Genomic DNA, 27,485 nt, shown 5'->3' on the forward strand with positions numbered 1-27,485 from the left:
CATTCACCTCCCTCCCCAAGCTATTCTGCGATCCCCCACACTCTTTCAACAACACTCCTTACCTCCCCCCCCCATCCCTTGTCCCACCCTCCCCCTCCCCCACCCCCTGCACCCAAAGCCTCCTCCCATACCTCTTCATTAAAAGTATGGACCTCAAATATCCGGGGCCTTCGCTCAAACTTTTCAGATCTTTCCATAAAGGTTGCCACTGACAAACCAGACATAATCTGCCTAAAGGCCCGGTCACACCTTGACGTTTTAGCCAGCGATGGCAACGTATTAAAATGTATGTAAAACGCTGGCTTACGTTGAACTTTTGATGTTTTTTTTTAAAGATTCGGACGTATTCATAGCGACTTGGTCTTATGTATAACACATTGGTAACGGACACAGAACGTTTCGTTGTGTTATAGATAACTTATACCAACGAATGCTGAACCTGTTGTCGGCCTACACAACCGATGCCCAACGATAGTCTAACTTAGGCATAGTGCGTTGCACGCATCGCCGACGATGTCATGACGTAGCCTATTAAAAGGCTGACGCACAACGATTCGAATCATAACTGCCGTAGAAATGGAAGTGTCAACATCGCGGTCACACCTTGGCGATCTTGCCAGCGTATGCCGACCTAAGAAAAATGTGTCTAAAACGTTGGGGCACGTCAAATACGGTATGAGTAAGTTTGGTATACGTGAGTACAATGCTAAAGTACGCTATCATACGTCGTAGTAAGTAGAGTACGTCAATAAATTTTAAACATGTTCAAAATTTTACGACGTACTCGGCGTATGACACACGTTCCGCATGCGATGGGGATAAGTTTTACACACGATATGTGGACGGTTACACACGTCCACAAAGGCTACTTATAAGCTACTCATAAGTCGAAACACATCGCGGTAATGTCTTTTTTACGCGAAACTTATTTCTAACTTATGTTTGACGTGCTTTGAACCAATTCTTTACGTAGTCCCAACACACATCGACGTATGTAGACGTATTCCAATGACGTCTTCCGGTCGACAAAAAAAAAAAAATTAACGTGTTTCTAACTTACAACTGCCATATAAAGACGTGTTCCTAGCGGTTTTGGGAATTGGTATATAAAAATGCTGCTCATAAAAGGGGAACCCAACAGTGTTTTCGAGTCCTTTTTGAGTCGATGTCCATGTCAGCAGTAACAGTATCAGTATCAGTATTAGTATTAGTAGTAGTTTGTTCATGTTGGCAGTAGTAGGTGAGTGTGAGGGGGAGGGTGTGGGTTATGATGGATCGTCCTTGCGTTTAACGATTTAACGATTTAAATGATAAACTCAACGATTTAAATGGCTGCATCTCCACTATTGAAAGTAGACGCTTGCGCTCAACAATTGGATTTTTTTTTACACTCAACGACTTTTAAACGGTACCACTAAACTATTTTCATTGTTTACAATGAACGATTTAAATTGCTGTCACTCGCCTTTGTTTTTTGACGCTGGCGCTCGGAAATTTTAATCGTTTCTATTGAACGTGCTAAATCGCTCAAACCCCACTATTGAAAGTAGACGCTTGCGCTCAACAATTGGATTTTTTTTTACACTCAACGACTTTTAAACGGTACCACTCAACTATTTTCATTGTTTACAATGAACGATTTAAATTGCTGTCACTCGCCTTTGTTTTTTGACGCTGGGGTTTGGAAATTTGAAGCGTTTCTTCTGAACGTGTTAAAACGCTCAAACTCGACTATTTTAAATAGACGCTGCCGATGGACAATTGGAATCATAGCCAAGCTAGACATCGAAGTGTGAACATCCTCGTCATGCCGAAGAAAAGTTTGAAGAATGCTGCAAATAAGTGTCCTGGCCATGGTCGTGGACGCTGACGCAAGGACGATCCATTATACCGACGTCTTTCAGCCTATGAGTAACTTAAAAGTAACGTCTGTCGATGTTTGGCAACGATCGCGTAACGTGCCAACAACACGTTAATCATAGGTTAGAAATAAGTTTCGGGTACGCTAAACATTACCTCGGCGTGTCTCAACTTATGATTAACTTACAAGTAGCATGTGTTGACATCTGTCAACGATCGCAGACCGTGCATACAACTTGTGGCCAGCGTAGCGGAACGTGCGAGTCATACGTCGGCATACGTCGTGAAATTTCAAGCTTGAAAAAATTTGAGGACAACCAAAAAGTACAACGTTTAAAGCCAACGTACAACGACGTATGGCAGTGTTTTTCAGCGTGCTCTCAATGTCATCAAAACTTACCCATAACGTATTCAACGTGTGCCAGCGTTTTAGAAAAAAAATTCAAAAATCGGCATACGTTGGCTAAAACGTCAAGGTGTGACCGGGCCTTAACAGAAACTTTCCTCCCCCAAGACGTGTCCGACTCCCAACTATCTCTCCCTGGTTACTCCCTCCTCTGGTTTGACAGACCTGAGCCTCGCCCCGGTGGAGGAGTTGATCTCTTCATCAAAGACTCTATTCCTCACTCTCCATGCACTGCCCTCACTCTCCCACACCCCGAGGAATACCTCTGGCTACGGCTTCCCCTCAACTCCCACCTCATGTTTCTGTGTACTGTACTGTCCACCGAACAGTGATGACTCCATTTACACCTCACTATCTGAAAACATGGACCAACTTCCATCTTCTCATCCAAACTCTCTCTTCCTCATATGTGGCGACTTCAATTGTAATCATGCCAGTTGGCGAGGTGTGGGTACCTCTCTCACCTGTCATGGCACCTCAGCAAAAGCTTTCTGCGACTCATTGGGACTGACTCGATCGGTCAACTTCCCTACCCGGATCTCAACAAATCTCCATCTCTTCTGGATATGATTTTGACAAATTTCCCTGACAATATCTGCTGCTCTTCCTCTGCTCCAATCGGTTCTTCTGACCACGTCCTTGTCAAAGTGGACATCTCTCTGGCTATTATCAGAGAACCACCTCACCGCCGTCGAGTCTGGCATTTCACTCAAGCCGACTGACAGGGTCTCGAAGCAGCCCTCAAACTTATAGACTGGTCTCCTATCTCTACTTTCTCCAACATCAACTCTTCCTGGGAATTCTTTCAAAGAAACTTGCTCTCCCTCATGCACAGATTTATCCCCTCTCGTGTTCAGTTGTCCTACCTTTCCTCCCGCCCTTGGTTCACTGAAGCTCGTGGTGAGGCAGTTGTCCTGAAACAACTTGCCCTTGCCTCATGGAAAGCAAACCCAACTGAGGGCAATCTCAGTTCCTTCCATAAAGCTCGGAACAAGTGTGTATCTACCCTCAGGAGAGCCAGAAAACAACATCTTTCTCATCTCAAGTCTGAACTCTCAAACCTCTCTCCCTCCTCAAAATCCTGGTGGCATCTAATCAAATCTTTTTCTGGTGTATGTTCCCCCTCCACCCCCTCCCTTCCCTCAAATAGCAGCACTGCTGATACCGCACGTGAAAAAGCTGAATGCCTAAACTCGGTGTTTGCAGCTAAATCTTGTGTCCAAAACCCATCACTTTCTCTACCCACCTTACCCAGTCGCACCCAACTGTCCCTGGACTCTGTGTCCTTTTCTCCTGACAAGGTAGAGAGCTTGCTGTCAAACCATGACTCAGATTCTGCAACCGGTCCAGACGGCATCAGCCCACGTGTCCTCAAAGCCTGCTCTTCTGCTCTTGCTCACCCTCTCTCTGTTCTATTCACCCTCTCATTTGCTCAAGGCCATCTGACATCTGCTTGGAAATCAGCAAACATCACTGCCCTGCACAAAAAAGGTGCAAAAACAGATCCCTGCAACTACAGACCAATCAGCCTTCTCCCAATCATCAGCAAGGTGATGGAATCCATCATCGCTTCAGACATCAAATCCTTCTTCTTCTTCTTCTTCTTCAATAGCTTGATTTCTGATCATCAATTTGGTTTCAGACCAGGTCACTCTATCCTGGATATGCTGCTTCTGCTCTCCCAACAATGAATGGAGGTCCTCAATGCCAGACAGGAAATCCGAGCCGTATCCCTGGATATATATAACGTGCTTTTGACACAGTCTGGCACCCTGCCCTGCTCACCAAACTCTCTTCCTATGGTATCCAAGGCCATCTCCACTCATGGCTCGCAGACTTCCTCTCCAGTCGCAGTCAACGTGTGGCCCTAAATGGAGTTCTTTCATCCCCCCTTCCTGTCCAGGCTGGATTTCCTCAAGGTAGCGTTCTGGGCCCTGTTCTTTTTCTGGTTTTCATCAATGATCTCTCCGAATCTCTGGAAAATCCTCTATATCTCTTTGCTGATGACTCCACCCTCTGCCGTACCATCGGTCATCCCTCAGACCGGCAAGCAGCAGCTTCTTCGCTCACTGCTGATCTGGATAAAATCACAAACTGGTCCAACACGTGGAACATGTCTTTCAATCCGGACAAATCTCACACTCTCACTATGTCTCTTCGAAAGGACCGTTTAGAACCCCCCCCCCATCCACTTTCTCAACAATCCTCTGGAAGAAGTCCTTTCTTTCAAGCTTCTGGGTCTCACTATCTGCCATGACCTTTCCTGGGAAAGCCACATTTCAAACCTCGCCTCCAAAGCCAGTCGCCGACTGGGAATCCTCTGTCGGGCAAGGTCCTTCCTCGCCCACCTCAGCTCCTGACCACTTACAAAGCTTTTGTCCACAGCCTGATGAAGTTCTGCTCTCCCCTCTGGGCTGCTGCTCCTGCCTCCCACCTTTCTCGGCTTCACGCTGTAGAAACAAAGGCATTTCGGACCATTGGCATCTCCCGCAATGAGACTGAGTCTTTGGGCCTCTCACTCAATCACCGCAGGTTGGTCGGTGGTCTTTCTGTCTTCTACCGTCTACTCTCCAGCCTCGCCCCCCCTGCTCTCTCTGTGTTTTGTCCCCACCACATTTCCGCAGGGCGCTCAAGGTCCGCCAACAACCCCCTTCTGGTAAAACTACCAAAATCACGAATCACTGCTCACCTTCACTCTTTCATTCCTCTTTTTTCCCGCCTTTGGAATAAACTCCCTCACTCTATTCATTCCCATTCTTCCCTCCAGGCCTTCAAAACAGCTGTTCACCACCACCACCTCTTTACTACCCCTTTACTACTCTTTACTACCATCCCCCATCCAAATCCTCGATCTTTACTACCCCTGATAATCCACCCAATCCCACCTCCTTCAAATTCCCTGCTTTCCTTCCTGAAAGTCCCTGAAATGTCCATCTTCTATTCCCCATGTTCCCCGTCCCATCCCTCTCCCTTCCACAGATCTCCAAATGTCTCTGTTCCCCACTATTTTGTCCTTCCCACTCCCTCCCCTCCTGTCTCATGCCCCCTTGATGTGCGTTGTGTGTTCGCTCCCATACGAGCCTCGACAAGGTATACAAAAAAAAAAAAATAAAAAAAAATAAAATCTGCCATAAAGGGTCGTGCAGGACAAACGAGAACGGCACATACCTCCGCCAGGCTGAACAGTTTGTTTTGGATCCCACTGAAAGGCCGGATTTGGATCTGAACCAAAATCGAATTGGCTTGTTGTTGTCACAGACCCACCTCATCCACCTAGTTTTGTCATAACTCGTCCACAACATTTTGAGATCTCAAACTATACAGTATATTGTTTTTGGCCCGAGCTCAATGGTGAAGAATCACTTAGAAAAATTTAAAAATATATATAGTATGTGGATCCGGATTCAGATCTTCACCAAAATCGAATCAATTCACCCTTGTCACATGACCAACCTGTCCACCAAGTTTTGTCTGAATCAGTCCACAACTTAGAGATATCCTACTTAGACAGACGGATTAAAACATAACCTCCATCCACCTTCGGTGGCGGAGGTAAACAGAAGAGACATTGAAGACCTGGATGTGATTTGGAAATATAAGAAATTGAAGGATTTACTGAGAATGGGAACATGACATTTACCCAAAAAGAGTAAATGTCTGGCAAAAGCTTGTAAATCAATTGTTCATATCACGTGTTATGGGGGTTCCGCAGTGCCAATGACCACAGATATAGTAAAAAGGTGGAAGCATTCAACATCTGCTTATCAATAATTCATCCAATATCTGCAACTGTAGCGCAATATGTAGCACTAAGAATTTGGTTTAGATAACGAGCCATCTTCGCCACACCGGGAGCAAGACTTAAAACCTTAGGGAACTGTTGCTTGATGCATTTCCTGGGCACGTGAGCGAGGAACGCTTTTCGCTTTGAAACTCAAAACGACATGCTTCGTGCAGCAGCAAACGGTCACACAACTATTCAGGCCTTCCCCAATGATAGAGACAGAAGATGTAGGCATAGGCCTGGGGGTGTTGAGATGCAAGCAAGAGCGACAGCATTTAGCCATTAATCTTGTATATTGTTTAACTACAAGTGTGGTTTGCTGCATGCTTCAATGTGCAAATACAAGTACATTGCTTGGATAATTCACCTCTGCATGTTCTCACGTGCTTCACGAACTTCCTTCGCTGCATAAATCCATTTCGGATTTCAGAAATTCCACGAACCTGTTGATTTCTTGAACCCTTTTCCGGTTCCGTTTAAACTCCACTTCTGTGTTCTGAAAGGACGACCCCATCCCCCCCCTTTCCAAAATTAATAACAAGTAACAAAAAATTAATAACAAGAAACCAAAATTAAAAATCATTTTCCTTCGTGTAACTGCATGACCACATCGTTTTCTTCCCCATCAGTTGGATGATCTACAGGTTGTGGAAAAAAATGGAAACACCTGGGTAAATGAGGGACACCAAGCAATGATTTCCACACTGGTGTGGCCCATGTGTTAAGGAAATCACATCCCAGCATGCTTAGGGTGATGTATAAAATTCTTCACAAGCTTGGTTGCCTATAATTATGGATAGAATGGCTGCAAGAGGACACCGCCCAATGCCCCCATCCACAGAGCAGGTGTGGTCGCCCAATGGTTTGATGAGCATTACACTGATGTTATCTATATGTCATGGCCTTCACTCACTACACTAGATCTGAACCCAATCGAGCATTTATGGGGATATTCTGGAACGACACCAGCATTTTCCACCTCCATCAAACAGGTTTATGCCCGGTGTTGGCTTAATGGTTTGGGTGGTGGGCTTAGGATCCTAAGATACTGAGTTCAAATCCTGCTTTTCCGTTGAATTAATACCAGGTGGGGTTGACTCGGCCTGTCATCCTTCCAAGTTCGGCAAAATGAGTACCAACTTGCTGGGATGATTGAGCCCTTTGAGTATCCTGTGTCGGACTGGTGACCAATCCAGGATTGTGTCCAATAGCCCTGGAGACTGCTTCGGCAGCAACAACGCTCTGCACAGAGTACGGTCCCAATGGATTTTTTTGTATTAAACAGGTTGGAGTTGATTGACTTTCTCGTAGAAGAATGGTGCCACATCCCTCCTGCGGAATTGCAAACGTTGGTGGACTCTATGCTATGGCTCATCCAGGCTGTACCGGCCGCACGTGATGGTCCAACGCCATATTGAGTGATTTTACTTTAGTGTTTATTTTTTTTTTCCATGTTGGGGGTGATCAAAGAAAGATCTTCTCTTTTACCGCTGAAGTTCAATAAACAGAATATCTTAGGATAAATATTGCTAAACAAAATATCTGGTTATAGGAGCTATAAGCAAAGTATACCCTGGTTAAAATAGGTGTACCATATCCCTGTGTCGTAAGAGGCGACCAGGGTTGCGTCAGGAAGGGCATCCGGCGTAAAACGTGCCAAATCACTATGCGGATCATACGGATGATCCGCTGTGGCAACCCCGAACGGGAGCAGCCGAAAGAAGAAGAAGAAGAAGAAGAAAAAGAAGAAGAAGAAGAAGAAGAAGAAGAAGAAGAAGAAGAAGAAGAAGAAGAAGAAGAAGAAGAAGAAGAAGAAGAAGAAGAAGAAGAAGAAGAAGAAGAAGAAGAAGAAGAAGAAGAAGAAGAAGAAAAAGAAGAAGAAGAAGAAGAAGAGCTATAAGCAAAATATCTTAACCTTTACTTTTTTTTTCTGCGGAGTGATCGATGCAGTGTTTTCTGGAGCGAGAGGGTTTTCCACGGAACCCTGTTCCACGGGTCTCTGCTCATGTTAAATTAATATTAACGTGTTACTGTTAATTTAACATTATGATAAAGTCATGTTACACACATCACACCCATTCAATGTTTGATTTAACATTATACAAAAAAGGAATTTATCATAAATCGGATCCCATTTTTACCCAACTTGTTTTATACAGTTGTTATGCTCGGCCTCATTAGTGGGGCAGATTAAGTCAGTATCCCACAAGAATCTTTCAGTTGATGGTACAAGCTCCAAATTTGGTATACATGTGCTCCAGGACCCATTCTCTCAGAAAAGTACGTTACCCACGTTGAAAAACAAAATGGCCGCCATTTTTCAAGATGGCCGTCTCATAAAATAGGAAAAAGGGTTTTCAGTGCTAAACGTCTATAAATAGGAACATGCTATTGATCCAAATGTTAAATAGATTGTATTTTGACTGGAGAAATATATTTTGGCACTAATATTCAAAAATGGTTACCAGTTTTCAAGATGGCAGCCATTGCATGACTTAAAATCAGTACTTTTGTAGCTGTCTTTAGGCCCAGTCACACCTTGACGTTTTAGCCAGGAATGGCAACGTATAATAATGCACGTAAAACGTTGGCGTACGCTGAAGTTTTGAGGTTTTTTTTAAAGTTTTGGTCGTATTCATAACGTGTTGGTCGTATGCATAAGGTATTAGTAACGGGCACAGAACATTTCGTTGTGTTAAAGATAACTTATACCAACGAATGCTTAGCCTGTTGTCGGCGTTCACGACCTATGCCCAACAATAGTTTAACTTAGTCATAGCGTGCTGCACGTATCGCTGACGAACTCGTGGCGTTCTCTGTTAAAAACCTGCCGCACGCAGATTTAAATCATAACCGCCTGAAAATTGGAAGTGTCAACATCGCAGTCACACCTTGACGATTTAGCCAGCGTATGCCAACCTATGAAAAATGTGTCTAAAACGCTGGGACACGTCGAATACGGTATGGGTAAGTTGTGTATACGTTAGGAGCACGATGAAAAACAATGAAGTACGCTGGCATATTACGTGGTACGTTTAGTACGTCGAGAAATTTCAAGCATGCTGAAAATTTTACAACGTACTCGACGTATGGCTCACAAGTTCCGCATACGCTGGCTTAAGTTCTCGGCACGCTCCGCAATCGTTTACACATGTCGACCACACGTTACTTGTAAGTTACTCATAAGTCGAAACACGTCGAGGTAATGTTTAGCATACCCGAAACTTAATTTTTAACCTACGAGTAACGTGCTTTGAACCTATTAGTAGCGTGCTTTGAACCTATGTGTAACGTATCTCAAACGCACATTGGCGTATGTAGACGAATTTGATTGACGTCTTCCGGACAACCACATAACTTACTGAACGTGTTTCTAACTTACAACTACCGTATAATGGTGTATTGGCAGCGTTTAGGGGAATTGGTATATACAAATGGGCTTCACAAGAGGATCCCGTCAGTGTTCCAGACTCCATGTTGAGTAGATGTCAATGTCAGTAGCAGTGGCAGTAGCAGTAGCAATAGTAGTAGTTCGAGAGAATTTAGTGATGTCGATGTTAGTAGTAGTAGTATCAGTGGTAGTAGTTCGAGAGAATTTAGTGATGTCGATGTTGGTAGTAGTAGTAGTAGTTCGAGAGAATTTACTGATGTCGATGTTGGTAGTAGTAGTACTTTCAAGTAACGTGTTGCAAAGTGTGAACAACGTTCGTGTGCTTACAAAACGTTACTCAGAGGTTAGAAATAAGTTTCGGGTACGCTAAACATTACCTCGACGCGTTTCGACTTATGAGTAAGTGTGTCAACTCAACGTGTGTCAACGATCACATAACGTGCCTACAACTTATGGCCAGCGTAGCGGAACGTGTGAGTCATACGCCAGCATACGTCGTAAAATTTCAAGCATGAAAAAATTCGAGGAAAACCCAAAAGTTCAACGTTTAAAGCCAGCGTACTTCCACTTATGGCAGTATTTTTCAGCGTGGTCTTAACATATACAAAACGTACCCATAACGTATTCGACGTGTACCAGCGTTTTACACAAATTTTCCAAAAATCGGCATAAGCTGGCTAAAACGTCAAGGTGTGACTGGGCCTTGACAAAATTATCACAGATATTACTGGGCAACATCTGTGATCATGTATTGAGGTGATGCGGTCAAGCTCTATTACATTATGTGAATAAGAGTGATGTTCAAGCACAACCAGGGCACACTGGTGACATCACTGATGTGAGACTCAGCATGGGGTTCAGTGTCGGCTTATAGTGAACTACTTGTAGCTGGAGTTTACTAACATAAACTGTAGTTTGTAGTATACTTGAGTGTCCCAAATGCTATCTAATAAGCCCCTGTATATATTTCAGCTAGAAGTATAGCTAGTTGTAGTATTACACTAGTAGATAGCCGCGCCTGAATTGACAGGATGTGCCAGCGTGGGAGAGCCGAGCCAAGGGTAACGGGACTTCAGTTACCCGGAAGGTGTACAGATCGCACGGGACTTAAATGGCACTGGATGAACGATCGGGCTAGGTGTAGGGCATTTGTATGTATGAACCTAGTTGTATCCCATATCTCAATGTGCTTATGTATTTTGTACGGTTAGGTGGTAAAAGGATAAACCCTCGGCCTTAACCTGTTCAATATTGTGCTGTGTCACGTGATTGGGTTTTCGTATATCATGCCTCGCCCGCTAGGGGTGGGAAGAGTGTGCTTCTGGTCGCGCAATAAAGCGGAGTAGATGCTAGCCCGCGTGCTTCTTGCGTCCCACCGCACCTGGTACACTCTAGTTGGCGACAAGGATGGTTGAATACGGACTTATGCCCGTTTTCGACGGGGACGACTTCGAATTGTTTTCGGAGCAATTGGAATGCTATTTCCACGTGAACAATGTGGTCGACGAGAGCAAGCAGAAGTCGATCTTGCTCCCTTCGCTTTCGCCGGAGCATCATCGGCTGCTGGGTGATTTAGTGGCACCGAACAGGCCCCGGGATGACGGGCTGGCGTTTCGGGACATTGTGGAGAAAATGAAAGCACACATGGCGCCGGAGAAGTCGTTGCAGCTCGCTCGATTCCAGTTCGATCGCCTCTCGAAAGGGGCAGAGGAACGCGTCGCTGAGTTTGTGGCGCGGATTAAGCATTCTTCCGTGGCCTGCAAGTTCCCGGCGGGGGAGCGGTCAGCTCGGATCAGAGAGATCGTTTTATTGCTGGTTTACAAGATGCGAAAATGGTTTCAGCGGTTTTACGGCTGAAGGATGAAGCCATTACATTCGACTCGGCGGTCACCACGGCTACAGCGGTCGAGGAGACTCGCGGGGATGTGCGAGCCATCACCGGCCACGCGGGGTCGCGAGCACCCCGGGACGCGCGCACGACCTTCGATGCGGGTCGGACGTCGCCACGCGGCCGCGCGTGCGGCGGGGTGACCCCGCGGACATGCTTGGGATGTGAAGGTCGACACCTGCGCCGTGCATGCCCGTGTAAAGGCAACGTGTGTTTGAATTGTCACAAGGTGGGTCATTTGGCGCGTGTGTGCCGTGGGGCGTCGGCCACCGTTAAAGTCGTGGACGGCGATGGGCGACGCGACTCGGGGCGGAACCAGCGGCCGTTGTTGAGCCTGTTTTCAATTGGCCCGGCGACGGCGCGCCCGATGACGGTGGAAGTCGAAGTGAACGAAACGCCGATCACGTTCCAGGTCGATACGGGAGCAGCGGTGTCGCTCATCGGCGAGCAGACCACGCGTAGACTCAACGGCTTGAGGCTTATCAGGTCAAACCTCACGCTGTTCACGTACACCCGCGAGAAGATAACGCCAGTCGGGATGGCAGACGTGTCTGTGCGGTACCAAGGCCAGGTCGCCACGCTTCGGGTGTACGTCGTACGGGGGAGGGGGCAGTCTCTCCTCGGCCGAGATTGGATGACCTGCATCAGGCTAGACTGGGCCGCAATTCACCTTGTGCAACCCGTGCCGAGCCAGTGGGAGGATCAGTTGGAGGAGATTCTTCAAAGACATCAAGGGTTGTTTAGCGACGACCTTGGAAAACTCAAGGGCATGGAGCCGAAACTCTTCTTGAAGGAGGGGGTGGTTCCTCGGTTTTGTAAACCGCGTCCGGTGCCGTAAGCCCTGCGGGACAAGGTCAAGGGTGAACTGGATAGGCTGGAGGCCTGTGGAGTGATCGAACGGGTGTCGTGCTCGGATTGGGTCACACCCCGGTTGTCACGGTGCTGAAACGGAATGGAGACGTCCGATTGTGCGGGGACTTCAAATCCACGGTTAACCCGGGGCTCAGCATGGAGCAATATCCACTGCCGTCAATCGATGAGATATATGCGCGATTGGCGGGGAGTCAATACTTCACGAAGCTCGACCTGCGTGATGCGTATTTTCACCTGCCGATGGATCCCGGGAGTAGCGAGCTTTTAACAATCAACACGTGTCAAGGACTCTATCGATATACCCGACTCTGTTTTGGGATTGCTTCGGCCCCAGCTTTGTGGCAGAAAACTATGGATCAGGTTTGCATTGGCCTGCCCGCTCAGACCTACCTGGACGATGTGCTCATTGCGGGGAAAACGGCGGACGAGCATCTTGCGAACATTGCCCAAGTGCTGACAAAGCTTGAAGCGTGCGGCCTGCGCTTAAACAGGGACAAGTGCGCGTTCTTCAAGCAGCGCTTGGAATACCTCGGGCACATCATCACGCCGGAGGGGCTGTTGAAAGGTCCTCGGAAGGTGGAGGCGATTCAGCGCATGCCACCGCCTCGCGACAAGACGCAGCTGCGCTCGTTCATTGGCATGGCCCAGTATTACCAAAGGTTCGTGCGCGGGCTCAGCTCACAACTTGCGCCGTTAACGCGGTTGCTCAAGAAGGACGAGCGCTGGGCTTGGGGGCCTGCACACCAGGCGTCGTTCGACCGCGTCAAGCGGCTGCTCACAGAGGATACGGTCCTCGTGCACTACGAGCCTGCGCGTCCGCTCCTATTGGCATGCGACAGCTCTGCATATGGCATCGGGGCAGTGCTCTCCCACAGGATGCATGATGGTTCCGAGCGGCCTGTTTGTTTTGCATCCCGGACCCTGTCCACAGCAGAGCGCGGATATGCCCAGATTGAGCGTGAGGCTCTCATCCTCGTCTGGGGTGTGCGGAGGTTTCATCAATATCTGCTGGGGCGGCATTTCACTTTACAGACGGATCACAAACCGCTTCAATTCATCCTGAGACCCGAACGCGGAATGCCGGTGGTAGCAGCCGCGCGAATACAGCGGTGGTGTCTGTTTCTGGGTGCTTACGATTATGATATTCAGTTCCGAAGCACCGAGAAGCATGCTAACTGCGACGGGCTCTCACGCTTGCCGTGCACGGAGGGTCCAGCTGCGTCTGAGTTGGGCGACCGGGTCGATGTGTTCGCGCTGGACCAGGTCCAAAGCGGGCCGGTCACGGCCAGGCAGGTCGCGGTGGAATCGGCTCGTGATCCGGTGCTTGCCCGTGTCGTCCAGGCGATTTCTACGGGGAATTGGAGCGATCTGCCTTCGACACCAGCATTTCAACCTTTCACGTCACGCGCAGCGGAGCTGTCGTTGGTCCAACGGTGCGTAATGTGGGGAATGAGGACCGTGATTCCACCGAGGTTCAGGCAGCGGTGTTTGGAAGAACTGCATGTCAGTCACCTTGGCATCGTGAAGACCAAGAGTCTTGCTCGTAGCCTGTTGTGGTGGCCGGGGTTGGACAAAGACATTGAGCAGTTGGTTAAGCGTTGCGCCACGTGCCAGACAGATGCTGATAACCCGCGTCGAGCTTCGGGTCTCTGGCCTGTGCCAGACCGAGCTTGGCAGAGGGTCCATGTAGATTTTGCGGGACCGGTTAATGGCAAGATGTTTTTGATTGTGATTGATGCATTCTCTAAATGGCCGGAGGTTGTAGTAATGCAGCATACTTCAGCAAACATTACAGTAGAGAAGCTGCAGACGATCTTTGCTAATAAAGGGTTGCCGGAGATCCTGGTCTCTGATAATGGTCCGCAGTTCATCGCGGGTGTATTTGATGAGTTTATGCGCCAGAATGGTATTCGACATCTAAGGTCCGCACCGTATCATCCTGAGACGAATGGCCAAGCTGAGTCGTTTGTCAAGATGTTGAAGCGGGCTTTGCGCAGGGGGGGTGTTGCACCTGTGCAGGCGGTGGTCGATGTCTTTTTGCTCCATTACAGGAACGCAGTTCATCCTGTCACGGGTGATTCGCCGGCCATTCGTCTCTATGGACGGGCTTTGCGGTCCAGGCTGGATTTGCTACGACCTGGAGGGTCGGGGAGTGGGGCGATGTCGCGTCCAACGCGGCTGCGCAGCTTCGAGGTGGGGCAGCGGGTAATGGTGCGCGATTATTTCCACGGTTCCAAATGGGTGCTGGCGGTGGTCTCTGTGGTGCTGGGGCCGGCGAATTGCATGGTGCGGACTGATGGTGGGGATGTGTGGAAGCGGCACGTGGACCAGATGCATGATCGCTGTTCAGCGTCACCCCCCCCTCCCCACACCTCCCCGAGCCGAACGATGCGGGACCCCCACCGGTAGTATCGCCGGCACCTGACGTTGTATCGCCGGGGCTGGCTGGGCCGGCGCCGAGGGGGGCTTCGCCTGATGCCGTCCTACCCGGGGACGTCGAGCAGGCTGGGCAGTCGGGGGTAGCTGGTGTTGCGGAAAGTGCGAGTCCGGCGAGGGTGTCACCTCGACCGAGCCGGGAGGCGTCTGAGCCTGGGCTGTCTGGTGGCGCTGCCCGTCCGAGGCGGGTCAGGGTGCGGCCGCGGTACTTGGAGGATTATGAGTGTTGATGGGTTTCCGATGGTCATGTTGTGATTATCCGTTCATTATGTGACGGGTCATTTTACGAGGGGAGGAGTGTGCTGTGTCACGTGATTGGGTTTTCGTATATCATGCCTCGCCCGCTAGGGGTGGGAAGAGTGTGCTTCTGGTCATGCAATAAAGCGGAGTAGATGCTGGCCCGCGTGCTTCTTGCGTCCCACCGCACCTGGTACACTCTAAATATGTCCACTAATAATCTGTCGAGTTGTTCTCCTAAAACTGACTGGAGGAAGTGTTGCTTCTGTCAGACTGATACAAAAGAAGAGTTGAAGTCTCCCCCAACCCGTTATGAGTGTAGTTCTGATGGTTATTCCATGATAGCAAAAAACCTACCACAATTTCAGGCAATCCACCAGTTACCGATCAGGTTAGACCCATCCAGATTGGATGAAGGAGGTGGTATTGAGGATACACTGAGGCGAAAGTGCCAAGTACCACCAAAATTGTCGCAAAATGTTTTACAGCTATAAACTTGAGCGTGCCACTAAAAGAGCAGCTGAAATTCAAAATGATCCAGGAGAAGGGCACTCAAAAATGCGAAGAACAAGCATGGAAGTGCAACGGTGTTTCCTATGTGAAATGATACAACCAAAGTCAAAGTTGCGACAAGCCATGACCATGCAGCTAAACGAGAGGCTTAATTAATGTGCTCGCAATCTTAATGATGGCAAGCTTTTGACTGTCTTGAGCGGTGGAGATGTGGTTGCCCTGGAACTGAAATACCACTACTCTTGCTTAACAGCTCTGTATCATAGAGAGAGGACACACATTGCAGCCAAGAACAAAGAAAAAGTCCAGTCATCCCAAGAAAAGGAAGTCTTCCCTTTGGAGTTCTCTGAACTTCTTACCTATGTCATTGAGACAAGAAACAGCAGTGATGGGCCTGTTTCGTTTCGACTTGCTAACTTGGTGAGTCTTTACAAGGAAAGACTTGAACAATTTGGAACAGATATACCTGATGTGAACTCCACCAGACTGAAAGAAAAGCTTTTGGCAGAGATACCTGCGTTGGAAACCTACAAGGATGGACGTGATGTTTATCTGACATTCAAGAAGGATGTAGGTCCTGTCATGTCAGAAGCATCAACCTCCTCTGATGCCATCATTCTTGCCAAAGCTGCCAAGATATTGCATAGGCACATGCTTGATCACAAATGTAAATATGAGGGCAATCTTCATGAGACTTCAGTATACGATCCATTACCTCCAGCTTTGCTCCAATTTGTCTGCATGATTGAGCATGGAGCAGAAATAAAGTCTCAACTGAGGTTTGGAGCAACTACAACTGACCTGGCTATGGCTCAGCTCCTTCAATACAACTGCTTTGCCAAATACAAAGGTGCTGCCACACACAGGCATTCCAGAGACAGAGAAACCCCATTTCCGGTCTACATAGGGATGTCTGTTCATGCTAAGACAAGAAAGAGACACCTAGTAGAAATGCTCCATGACCATGGTCTCAGTATTCCATATGATCGAGTACTCGACATATCAGCTCAGCTGGGAGATGCAGCTGTAGCCAGATATGTGGAAGAAGGTGTGGTTGGTCCTCCCAAACTGAGGAAAGGTCTTTTCAGCACATCTGCGATGGATAACGGCGACCACAACATTCCATGGAACCAGCATATCCATCTTTCAACATACATCAGGAAATCAAGGAGAAGTACGGGAACCAATTCTAATTAAGAATACCAAAGTAAAGAAAGTCCCAGAAATCCCTGACTTGTATACAAATGTCTATCCTGCGTTCTTCACAACAAAGAACCCTTCTCCTCCCAAAGGCAAAGTTACATATGAATCTCTGCCAAGTCTCCCCCTAACCAATGAATATGAGTGGTTGCAGAAGATTAGCCTCACACAAGAAGTACATGACAATGTTTACATCACTTGGTCAGCCCATCATGCAGAGAAAAAGAGAGGTCTTGCATTTGAAGTGAGTATTACAGCACTTCTGCCCCTCCTTCCTGATGAAGCTCACTCAGTTGCCACTGTAAGGCACTCCATGAACAAAGTCAGGGATACTATTGCAAACCTCAACCCAGGACAGGTCCCTGTGATAACCGCAGACCAGCCTATTTATGCACTTATCAAACAAGTCCAGTGGCACTGGCCTGACCTGTATGGTGAGGATAAATGTGTTGTCATGTTTGGGGGCCTCCACATAGAGATGACTGCTTTAAGGTCTCTTGGAACCCTACTTCAAAGCAGTGGGTGGACAGGTGCTCTTGTGAAGTCTGGGGTGGCTTCTTCTGGAATGGAAGAGTCCTTTCTTTCTGCCTCAAGTGTCACAAGAACACGCCATATGCACCAAGTTACAGCGTGTTGCCTCGACATGCTCCAAAAGGAAGCATATGAGCATCATTGTGTAGAAGAGAATGAAGAAGCTCTGGATTTTGATGACTGGTGTGAGAAATGCAGAAAAGAGAGTCCTCAATTTCAATTCTGGGATCTTGTGTTGTCAATGGAATTGGTGACGTTCTCATTGGTCAGGTCTTTCAGGGAGGCCAACTTCGGTTTGTATTGCGAAGCACTGGCTGCTCTAATCCCCTTGTTCTTTGCAAACAACAATGTGAACTATGCCAGATGGCTTCCCATCCATCTTAGAGACATGGTCAATTTGGAACACACTCACCCTGAGGTCTTTAATGAATTTCAACTGGGAAATTTGTGGTACACAAGACTAACAGGGAGTTTTCTGCCTTGGCCATTGACCAAGCACATGAACAGGCCAATGCAGTAGTGAAAGGTGATGGTGGTGCCATTGGGCTTACTGAGGATCCAGCTGCACTGAGTAGGTGGATGGTGTCTGGACCAGAAGTTAGCGTGCTAATATCACAGTATGAGTTGGCGTCACTGGCCAAAGTGGCAAATGAAGATATCACGCACCATGAGCAAACCAGCCTATCTCAGAAATCCTTCTCTGACAAGGTCCAGAAATAGTTTGGTGAAATGAAGGATCTGGGCAATCCTTTTCAGGAAGAATCAAAAGACCTGCTCACATTGGACTCAAAAACCATCGTGCATCCCCAGTACTGCTGAACTTGTAAGGACTCACCTTGAGAAAGGTAAAGTTGCCTTCTGAGAATTTTTCAATGGTCTGGGTGAGGGAGCCTCCTTCTATAAGCCCATCAAAAAGAACAAAGCAGACTTCTTTTGCCAAGAGGCAGCTGCAACTTCTGGTGACATGAAGCAGCAGGTACTCAAAGATGATTGCCGTCTGTTCTCGCAACTCTTTATATCCTGCCAAGCATGAGAGTGTGACCTGCTTGAGTTTTTCCAACATGAAAACCAGTCTTTCCCTGCGGCACTGAGTGACAGTGGGAAACTCCACACTGGTCAGAAGTCGCAACTTGTAAAAATTCTGGAAGCTACAGTTACTCCTCCCGACACTAGACCAGTATGTGATGCTGTTATCATTGATGGGTCCTCTCTTGTGTATTCATTGCCGCCAAAGACATCAAAGACCTTTCAGGAATATGCTGTCCGAGATGTGGTTCCAAAGATTCAGATGTACTCATCGAATTTCGTGAGGACAGACAGTTTTTGATGTTTATTGGACTTCCAGCCTGAAGGCTGAAACAAGATCAAAGAGAGGCAAAGGGGATAGACGCCGAGTCATGGAGAAAACCAAGCTGCCACCTAACTGGAAAAGTTTCCTGAGAGACAACAACAACAAGACAGCTCTTTGGGTTCCTTGCTGATAAGATAGTGACCATGTGTCCTGACAATGTCGTTGTTGTGACCAAAGGAGATCAGGCTCTTTCCAAAAGATCCATCAGTCTTGATGGCTTAAGTCCTTGCAACCACGAGGAAGCGGACTCCAGAATCTTCACTCATGCTCTTCATGCAGCCAAGCAACAGATGACGTCTGTGTTGATTAAAGCATGTGACACAGATGTTCTCGTTGTTGCAGTCAGTGGTTTTGCTACCCAACAAGATGCAGGCATGGAAATGCTGTGGGTTGAATTTGGCCAGGGTCAGTTCATTAAGTGGTTGTCAATTCATGACGTGGTGGCGAATCTTGGCCCAGATAAATCCAGTGGCATGCTGTTCTTTCACGCCTTCACTGGCTGTGATATTCTGTCAGCTTTTCGCGGAAAAGGCAAAAAAACTGCATGGCAGGCATGGGAGGTTTACCCTCAAGTGACTCCCGTCTTCAAGAAGTTAAGTCAGTACCCACCAGTCGTGGAAAATGCAGACTACAACGTCCTTGAGAAGTTTGTCATCACCATGTATGACAAGAACAGCACTATGGACAAAGTTGATGAGGCAACACTGGACTTGTTCGCTCAGAAGCAAAGGTCTTATGATGTCATTCCACCAACAAGCGCAGCTCTCATACAGCATGTCAAACGGTCTGCCTACCAAGCAGGCTGCATATGGGGCCAGGCAACAGTGTGCAAAATGCAAACTGAAAACCCTGCTAACTGGGGGTGGCAGAAAGATGGTGAGGTCTGGCAAGTGTTTTGGACGACCCTTCCACCCATTGCCCAGAGTTGTCAGCAGTTAAAATGTGGCTGCAAGACGGAATGCCAAGGGCGATGTAAATGCTATCGCTTCAGTCTCAAGTGTACACAGTTGTGTGCATGCAAATGTGGAGACTAAATGATTGACTAATCCACCACGTGAATCAAAAGATAATAATTTCCTGCTGTATATGCTATATTATTCTTCATTTTCTTTTTGCAAAATGTAGTGCTAAAAGAGCCTGTCATCATTTAATTCCGGTCATATCATCTTAGTTTTCAATAATTACGATTTTGTAAGTGCAGAAATGGATTTTTCTAACTCAAAAACATATATTTCAATGCATAGAACGTTAAAATAGCATTATTCCATCAAAATTTAGCTCAAACACAGATTCAAACCACCTCAAATGGTGGCCATCTTGAAAAATGGTGGCCATCTTGAAAAATGGTGGCCATTTTGTTTTTCAACGTGGGTAACGTACTTTTCTGAGAGAATAGGTCCTGGAGCACATGTATACCAAATTTGGTGCTTGTACCACCAAGTGAAAGATTATTTCAGTAATCTGCTGCACTACATTGCACACATCTCACTCGGAAAACATGCTTACCTTATCATCGACAGACTTGTACCAATTGTTTGCCTGACGTACAATCTCATCCTCCATGTCATCGATTTGTAAAAGACGTGATCCACTCACCGAATTCTCAATGTTACTTTTATCCACAAGGAGCTGAAAGAAAAATCAACACATTGTTACAACGTTTGTAAAAAAAAATGTTTTCTTTCTTACTCTAATAATAAAATACTCATGTTCATTGGGTGAGAGGGGAAGTGGGTTATGGGGTAGGGGATTGTGGGCTGGAAGGGTTGGGAGAGCGTGGGGGGGGGGTTGAAGGAGGGAGTTTCAGATGTAGATTTAAGGCTTTCGTGTTGTATACATTTGCATTATAGCATTCATTCTCTGTATTAAGGTCATTGTTTAGTGTGAAGTTGTCCTTTGTGCCACCCCAATGGTGGTTTCCAAAATTAGTGGTTCAAGAGGTTGAGGACATCCCCTGCTTCTGAGGCCAGTTCAGGTCTGGATCTGGTACAGGGAGTCATTGTGAAGGTGATGAGCCTCTGTGGACCAGGTCACTGCATCAATGCCTTTGATTGGCACTGCGGCAGTTCCTGCATGCACATGCAATTGGTTGGGAACCTCCCTTGTATGCCGGACTTTCATTGGTACTCAACACATATGCTCTGGAGTCAGCACTGGTGAGCATGCTCATTGTGCATGCCCAGGACTTGAGCAAGGCAGGAGCTGGTTTTGGTTCCCGTATTGCCTGTGCAGATTGGTGAGGCACAGGGCTCATGAGGGAAGTGGCTGGTGAAGCAGGCGATGAAGAGAGAGGAATGCTACCCTTCTAATGGTCTGGCTACAACTCCAACTGCCATGCTCAGTGCGGTTATGGCCCTCGTAAACTTTGGAATCGCCTTCATGCATGGCAAGTCCCCTTCATTGGCCATCTGCAGCTGTGGCCATGTTATCTTCTGGGTTGTCCTGCCCCACAGGGAAATCTCAATAAAAAGTATTTTGCCCCTTCTCCAAGGCTCCACAGCAGACCTTGCCACCATGGCCGGCCAAACAGTCCTTGCTGATTCCTCCGAAAGCACAGCGCACTTTCCAGTTGTGCTGTTGTACCCAAGTCCTCACCCGGCCTCGCTCAACCAGGAGGTTTTACACAACAAACGTACTCTCTCCTGTCTTAAAGGTAGCATTCACTGCCTCCTCAATGCACGTTTTACAAGGCGACTTGCTCTGATATTTTTCCCTGTTCAAAGAATATAATCTAACGCATGCAGATATATGGACCATACCATTCTTCTTACCCATACTCCCATTGCTTCGAAACAAAACATAACTCTGTCTACGATCCTTCTTGCACGATGAAGCGTCTACATCTTTAAATGTTTCATTGCCATTAAAAACCACCTCCCGAGCCTCATCAATAATCCTCACCAGTGTCTACCATCACCTCAGCCTCACTACAGGTATTTCTCCTGTATACTGTTCTCCTTTATAGTGTAGTGTTCTTCCTTATGGACTGGTGCCACTTCACATGTTTCTCTTGGATGCTGTGGGATCTTCATCACATTGGCATCTCGCACCAAGAGGCTGAGACTCAAGGTCTGTTGCTCTCATTGCAGATACGTTGGTGGCTTTTGTTTTCCACTGCCTCACTTCTTGTCTTCCTTTCTTCTTTCTTTCAACTGTGAATGCATGGGTTCTTCGAGTAACCCTCTTCTTGTTAATCTTTCAAAATCCAGGTTTATTGTACTCCCTCACACCTTTGTTCTCCTTTTCTCCTGCCTGTGGTATCACAACCCTGAGTCGGTATATCCCACTTTTTCCCCCCCCCATCAGATTCAAGATGGCAGTCCATCACCAGCTCACCAAGTCTTCCTTCCTTATCCCTGATCCTCCCCCCCCCTCTCTTCACATCCACTCCTCTTGCCTGGACACTTGTTCCTTGCTTTCCCATTCATTCATTCAACTAATCCGTCTGTGCCCTCCTCTTTCCCTCCTTCCCACGATCAGTTTGATGTCGTCTGTAATCTCACTTTAAAAAGAGAGCATTGATCTTGTATACAAAAAGGGGCTTTTCCTGCTAGTTATAGCATGTCACATTATTATTGTTATTATTGATTGAAATGCATCACATTATCAAACTAAAATATGCAGTATGGTGTCTGTCTGACCATGATACATTCGGTAGTTGTTTATCCAATCTCAACCAAACTTGCCATGGGGATTATACAACTTCACTTGCCCCCCCCCCTCCCCAAGGGGGTTTTCCTCCTTGGGTGACACTCATGTTAAGGTCTATAAATAGCTTGTTGTGGCATTTCATGGGGCACACATACCGGAAGTTAAAATTATTAAAACCACAAATTGGTCATTTCCATCCAACGTACGATTACCTTTTTAAACAGTCACTGCTGTTGTTTAACACTAAACTGAAAATTTTTTGGAGAAAACCTGGTGTCCTTGAGGCATTCTATGCTCATCACATTCCCCACAGATAAAAACGAATACCTTCCTGACAAACCTCTCAATGTACCCAGCCCCTCCTCCCCCACCCCGCTGCCCCCCCCCCCACTCCCATATTCCCCTGGCTGCTCCCTTAGGGAGCAGATGTTTCTAATGATTTCCAGTTATGCCTTTGTGCACAAGCAGTAGCGACTGTTTAAAAGTTGAAAAACTCACTCGCTGTTCAACTTGCCTTGTCAAATTAAAACCCACATCGGGGGAAACTATTTCTTGGGAATTCTGAGTCAAATGAGATAGTTTATTGGTAAATAGATCACCACAAGCATTGGCTGACTGTGAACAAATTTTGGAATAACTTGCAGGACAGGCCAAGGATCAGCCTTAATGCCACAGCAAGTGGTTTAAACTTATCCTTCATTTGCCTTAGTTTGATAATATCTTTATGAATGGCTGCAAACGGCACAGAAGGAGAACACACTTACCGCATTCAACTCATCTGGAAGATGAACATTGAGATTTTCATTTTGGATCTTTTCACTGGTGGCCAACAAGAGATGAAGGACATTCTTCTGGTAGTTGTTCTCCAAGTCACGACATTGAGATATGGTGAATATGTAATTAAGGAAGTGATAACACTGAACAAGAAAAAATTTTTACTGGAGATGTGTAAAGTGATTTAGACTAATTTGGGTACGCTGATTTCAAAAATCATAACCGTTTTGCTGTATCACGTCAGGATTTTCAGTAACAGAAATATTCCCATTGCCTAGAAGTCAGGATTTCAATGAAATTTACAAAAATTCATTTATTCATTTATTTCATCATGAATGCTTCAAAATTATAGAAATTACAGAAAAACTCCACTAGAATGGAATTAAAAATGCTTTAGGCATTTGGCTTTGCGTTTGTGCTGCTCTGTGTCAGTTTCACGATGCAGGAACCAGCAGAAATCGCCCATCATGTTCGGGTTGTGCCGCCCTTGGTAACGCGTCTCCATGAGTGAAATCTCTTGGTGGAATCGCTCGCCGTGCTCGTCCGAGACTGCTCCCAAGTTGTCAGGGAAGTTCAGGTGCTGGTGTAGGAAATGGATTTTCAGGGACATCCTGGAGCCAAGTTTCCTGAAGGACTCCAGCAGCTGCTGCACTATTTCTTCATAGTTGTCCGCGCGCTCGTTCCCCAAGAAGTTGTCCGTCACAGCTTTGAAGCTCCTCCACGCTGCCAGCTCTTTGGGGTTTAGAGTTGTCGGAAAAGTTTCGTCCTTCATAATCTGTCGGATTTGCGGTCCAACAAAGACACCAGCCTTGATCTTGGCCTCCGACAAGGTGTTGCCAAACTTTTCCTTGAGGAAAAAAAAAACCCACGCCCATTCAGATCCATTGCCCGTACAAAACTTTTCATCAAGCCGAGCTTTATGTGGATTGGTGGAAGGAAAACCTTGGCTGGGTCGACAAGGGCGACATGCTTCACGTTGTGTCGACCAGGTACATGCTCTTTTCGCTCTTCCCAATCTTTCTTCGTCCAGTGATTCTTGTCGTCTCTGCTATCCCAGAGACAAAGGAAGCACATGTATTTCGTGTAGCCTGACTGCAGCCCTAACAAAAGCGCCACCACTTTCAAGTCTCCGCAGATGTGCCAGTTGAAGTCATTGTACTTGATGGAATCAAGCAGCTGCCGCATAGTCTCATAGGTCTCTGTCATGCCGAACGCGTGAGCCAGTGGGACTGATGGTTTCTCGTTGCCATTGTGGAGCAAAACAGCCTTCAAGCTGTTCTTCCCCGAGTCGATGAAGAGGCGCCAGTCTGCAGGATCGTGATCACACCCAAGTTCTTTCAACAGACCGTTGATGTCACTGCAGAATGTCATCGTGTCTTCCATCTCAAAGAACTCAGCCATGTCTCTGTGACGTGCTCTGAACAAGGATATCTTGGTGTTAGGTTCAAGTAGATTCCACTGCTGCAGCCTTGATCCAAGCAGCTCTGCCTTCGCCTTTGACAGCGAGAGATCTCTTACAAGATCATTTAAGTCTCCCTGGTTCAGAAGGTGTGATTCTTGAGTGTCGGGTTCAAAAGGTTCATCATCACCATCCTCTTCACCACTGCTTACAGCTATGTTCTGATCAGCTGGAGGTGTTGGAACGGGGTTCTCGTCATCATGAGGCACAGGTTTACGAGCAGAGACGCAGTCAGCGTACTTGATGTGACCTTTAGTCTTCTTGTTGAAGCCGGCGATGCTTGTGCAGCAGAAATAACAATCATCATGATGATTCTGCGGCTCACGCCATATCATGGGCACCGCAAATGGCATGCTCGCGCGCTTGCCCACCAACCACTGAGTCAAGGTTGTGTGACAGCTTGTGCAGCAGATGTGTGGTGCCCAGCTCTGTTCTTGGTCCCCCACCTTACACCCGAAGTAGTGAAAGTAGGCGGCCTTCATTTTCACTGCTGTAGATATACTTCGCTGTTGATCTTTTTTGGTTTACCGACCACAGACATAACAGAAGTTGTCAGGATGATTGGTACAGGAACGCCTACTCATCTTTATCTGAAAGAAAGAAATATAACACAAGTTAACAACAATTGTACGAAATAGACATGTTAAAGACATATGTAAATTTCATTGAAATCCTGACTTCTCGGCAATGGGAATATTTCTGTTCCTGAAAATCCTGACGTGATACAGCAAAACGGTTATGATTTTTGAAATCAGCGTACCCAAATTAGTCTTAATCACTTTACACATCTCCAGTAAAGAAAAAATTTTGAAATTTGTTGTTCAGTGTAATTTGGAGTTATTTCACTGCTGTATCACTGGTCCCACAATATCTAATCATGTACAAGTTAAGGATGCTACACAAGCCTGACAACTACAGGTAAGTTTTTAGATCCTCGTGGAGGATCTCTAAGTCTTATTCACGTTGTTGTTCTTGTGGACTTTTTTTGTTTCAAAGCATACAGTTTTCATCAAAACTTCCTGAAACTTGGCGTATATATGTAAAAATACCCTGCACAGACAGTAACCATCTCCATCACAGACAGTAAATCACAGACCATCACAGACAGTAAATTTTGAAAATTCCTCCTAAAAAAGTTGACATCAAAATATCTCTGCAAATGGAGATCACCTAAAAAATTATCTCCGAAACTCGGCAAGCTTTTTGAATTGTTTGCGGGAATCGAACAGGGCATTAGCAGAGATGAATTACCGCACATATGATACATCACCATGACGTCATTCCTATTTTTTGTTTCACAATCCAGAGTTTTCATCGGATCTTCGTCAAACTTGCCATGTATATGCAGAAAGCCCACGCGCAGGCAGTAACAATCTCCGATTTTGGAAATTATTCCCAGAAAAAAAGTTGATGTCATAATATCGCCACTAATGGAAATCGCCTATACCATTACCTCTGAAACTAGGCAAGCTGTTTGAATTTTGTTTGTGGGAATCAAGCCGGGCATTAGCACAGATAATTTATCGCAAACCTGATACATCACAATGACGTCATATTCGTTTTTATGACGTCATCATTAAGAGGACGAGGATCTTAGCTCATTCGAGCTTGTTAATCACCTAGTTTGTCAGCAATTGTGGCTTTGAGATGCACAAAGGTAGACAAGAAATAGAGCAATCAGAGATTGCAGATCCTTGCCAGGACTTTTGTTATGGTGTTTGTGTACTGGTGTTATGCAATTAATAAGAGACATAATTAGAAGTGCCACTTTAACTGCTTGCAGTGATGACTGGGTGTCATGATGTCCCTTTTTGATTGGACACCTGACCCTGACCCTGACCCTGACCCATGACTTTTTTTTGTTATGATTCAATTGAATTTAGAATGGGATTAAAATTAATTAAATTCAAATCAAATGGAAGACCAAATAGGTCCAGTCCTGCATTGGAGTAATCAGAAGGAACCCAAACAAGCAAAAAGCAAAAATGAAGTCATCAGGAGGAACCTGGATAGGATTCTCATTTCAGTTGCTTCACCTCTACTCTCAAACCCTTCCAGGCACAGCCAAGTGAGCCTCATTCAAAAAAAAAATATATATATATATATATTCAGAAAAATCAAATAATGGTAGCTGCCAGACCATGCATCCAATCAGGTTGAAATTTAAAACATATCGTCACGGTCCTTGGCGGTTACGTTAATTCCCCCAACCACATTGTTGTGGACAGGCGGTTAACACCAAACCAGGCCGGATCGCTGAGCGGTTTTCCTTGGAGGCGAACACGTGATCCTCGGAGATTATGGCATACACGGGACGATTAACGGTTAGGACATACCAAAGGCGTTCACCAGGACGGTAGCACAAGAGCTTTATACTCGAACCCACAACAGATACAAGCAACTTAAATAAATACGGATTTTTGATGAAAATCAAATATTTACAATGGTAATAATTCAAGACGGAGTAATAACAAGGACAAATATGTCCAAGAGCAGCATCCTAAAGGTTGTGTCAGATAAAAAAAAAAACATCAACAACTTCTGATATTTCATCACGTACCTTGATTAAGCCAATAGCAATACCCGTCATAGTGTATTTACGTATTTACGATATAAATAGTGTATTTACGAAATTACAATACATTAAATGGAATAATCTTTAAATAGTTACGTGAACTTTTCGAAACTTTAAAGCAAATGTCCGAATATATTTCAAAGTTCATGATAGACACTCTCAAAAGGCACCCTCAATGTGAGGATGTGTACATGTGCTTAGTATTTAAGGAGATCCGGATCCTGTATATAAAAGAGCCGAGTCCTAATATAAAGGTTTTTTCTTCACAAGAAGAAGAAGAACAACAACAACACCGAGCGTTCTTAGAGCAGCTTTCGCTACGCGAGACGAGACGCTGCTAAAAACAGAACGTGAGGTAAACTAAATCAAATTTCCTATTTGAGGTGTCTTCACACTCAGCAGGGCCGGATTGAGGCATAAGCTAAACAAGCGACAGCTTAGGGCCTCACAATCTGCAGGAGCCTCAAAAATGTGAGAATGAGGCCAAAATAACTGCTACCTTGGTGCAGGAAACCATCATGACGAAAAATCACCATTAAGCCTTCCCAACGCAAGG

The 27,485-nt window shown here is 46.2% G+C and overlaps 1 protein-coding gene across 8 annotated transcripts in view; it reads right to left on the bottom strand.

The window, feature by feature from the left end:
- The window catches only part of LOC147035473 (uncharacterized), a 270,907-nt gene that overhangs the window by 243,199 nt on the left and 223 nt on the right, over positions 1 to 27,485 (bottom strand). For 6 of the 8 annotated variants that reach the window (XM_085899190.1, XM_085899199.1, XM_085899171.1 and 3 more), the window contains exons 1-3: positions 22,886 to 27,485; positions 19,977 to 20,099; positions 6,418 to 6,546 (exon numbers count right to left, since the gene is read on the bottom strand). The exon at positions 22,886 to 27,485 is cut by the window's right edge and continues 223 nt beyond it. In XM_085899190.1, the coding sequence (XP_085755316.1) occupies positions 23,664 to 24,836 (1,173 nt within the window). In that variant the 5' untranslated portion in view covers positions 24,837 to 27,485 and the 3' untranslated portion in view covers positions 6,418 to 6,546; positions 19,977 to 20,099; positions 22,886 to 23,663. Of the gene's footprint in view, positions 1 to 5,847; positions 6,290 to 6,417; positions 6,572 to 19,976; positions 20,100 to 22,885 lie in introns of those variants that run through there. The other 2 variants (XM_085899145.1, XM_085899208.1) reach the window with 2 other exon arrangements.

Source organism: Eptatretus burgeri, chromosome 1 (assembly GCF_056783735.1).
Source record: "Eptatretus burgeri isolate ZD-2024b chromosome 1, Ebu_testis_v1, whole genome shotgun sequence".
Taxonomy (NCBI): Eukaryota; Metazoa; Chordata; class Myxini; order Myxiniformes; family Myxinidae; genus Eptatretus; species Eptatretus burgeri.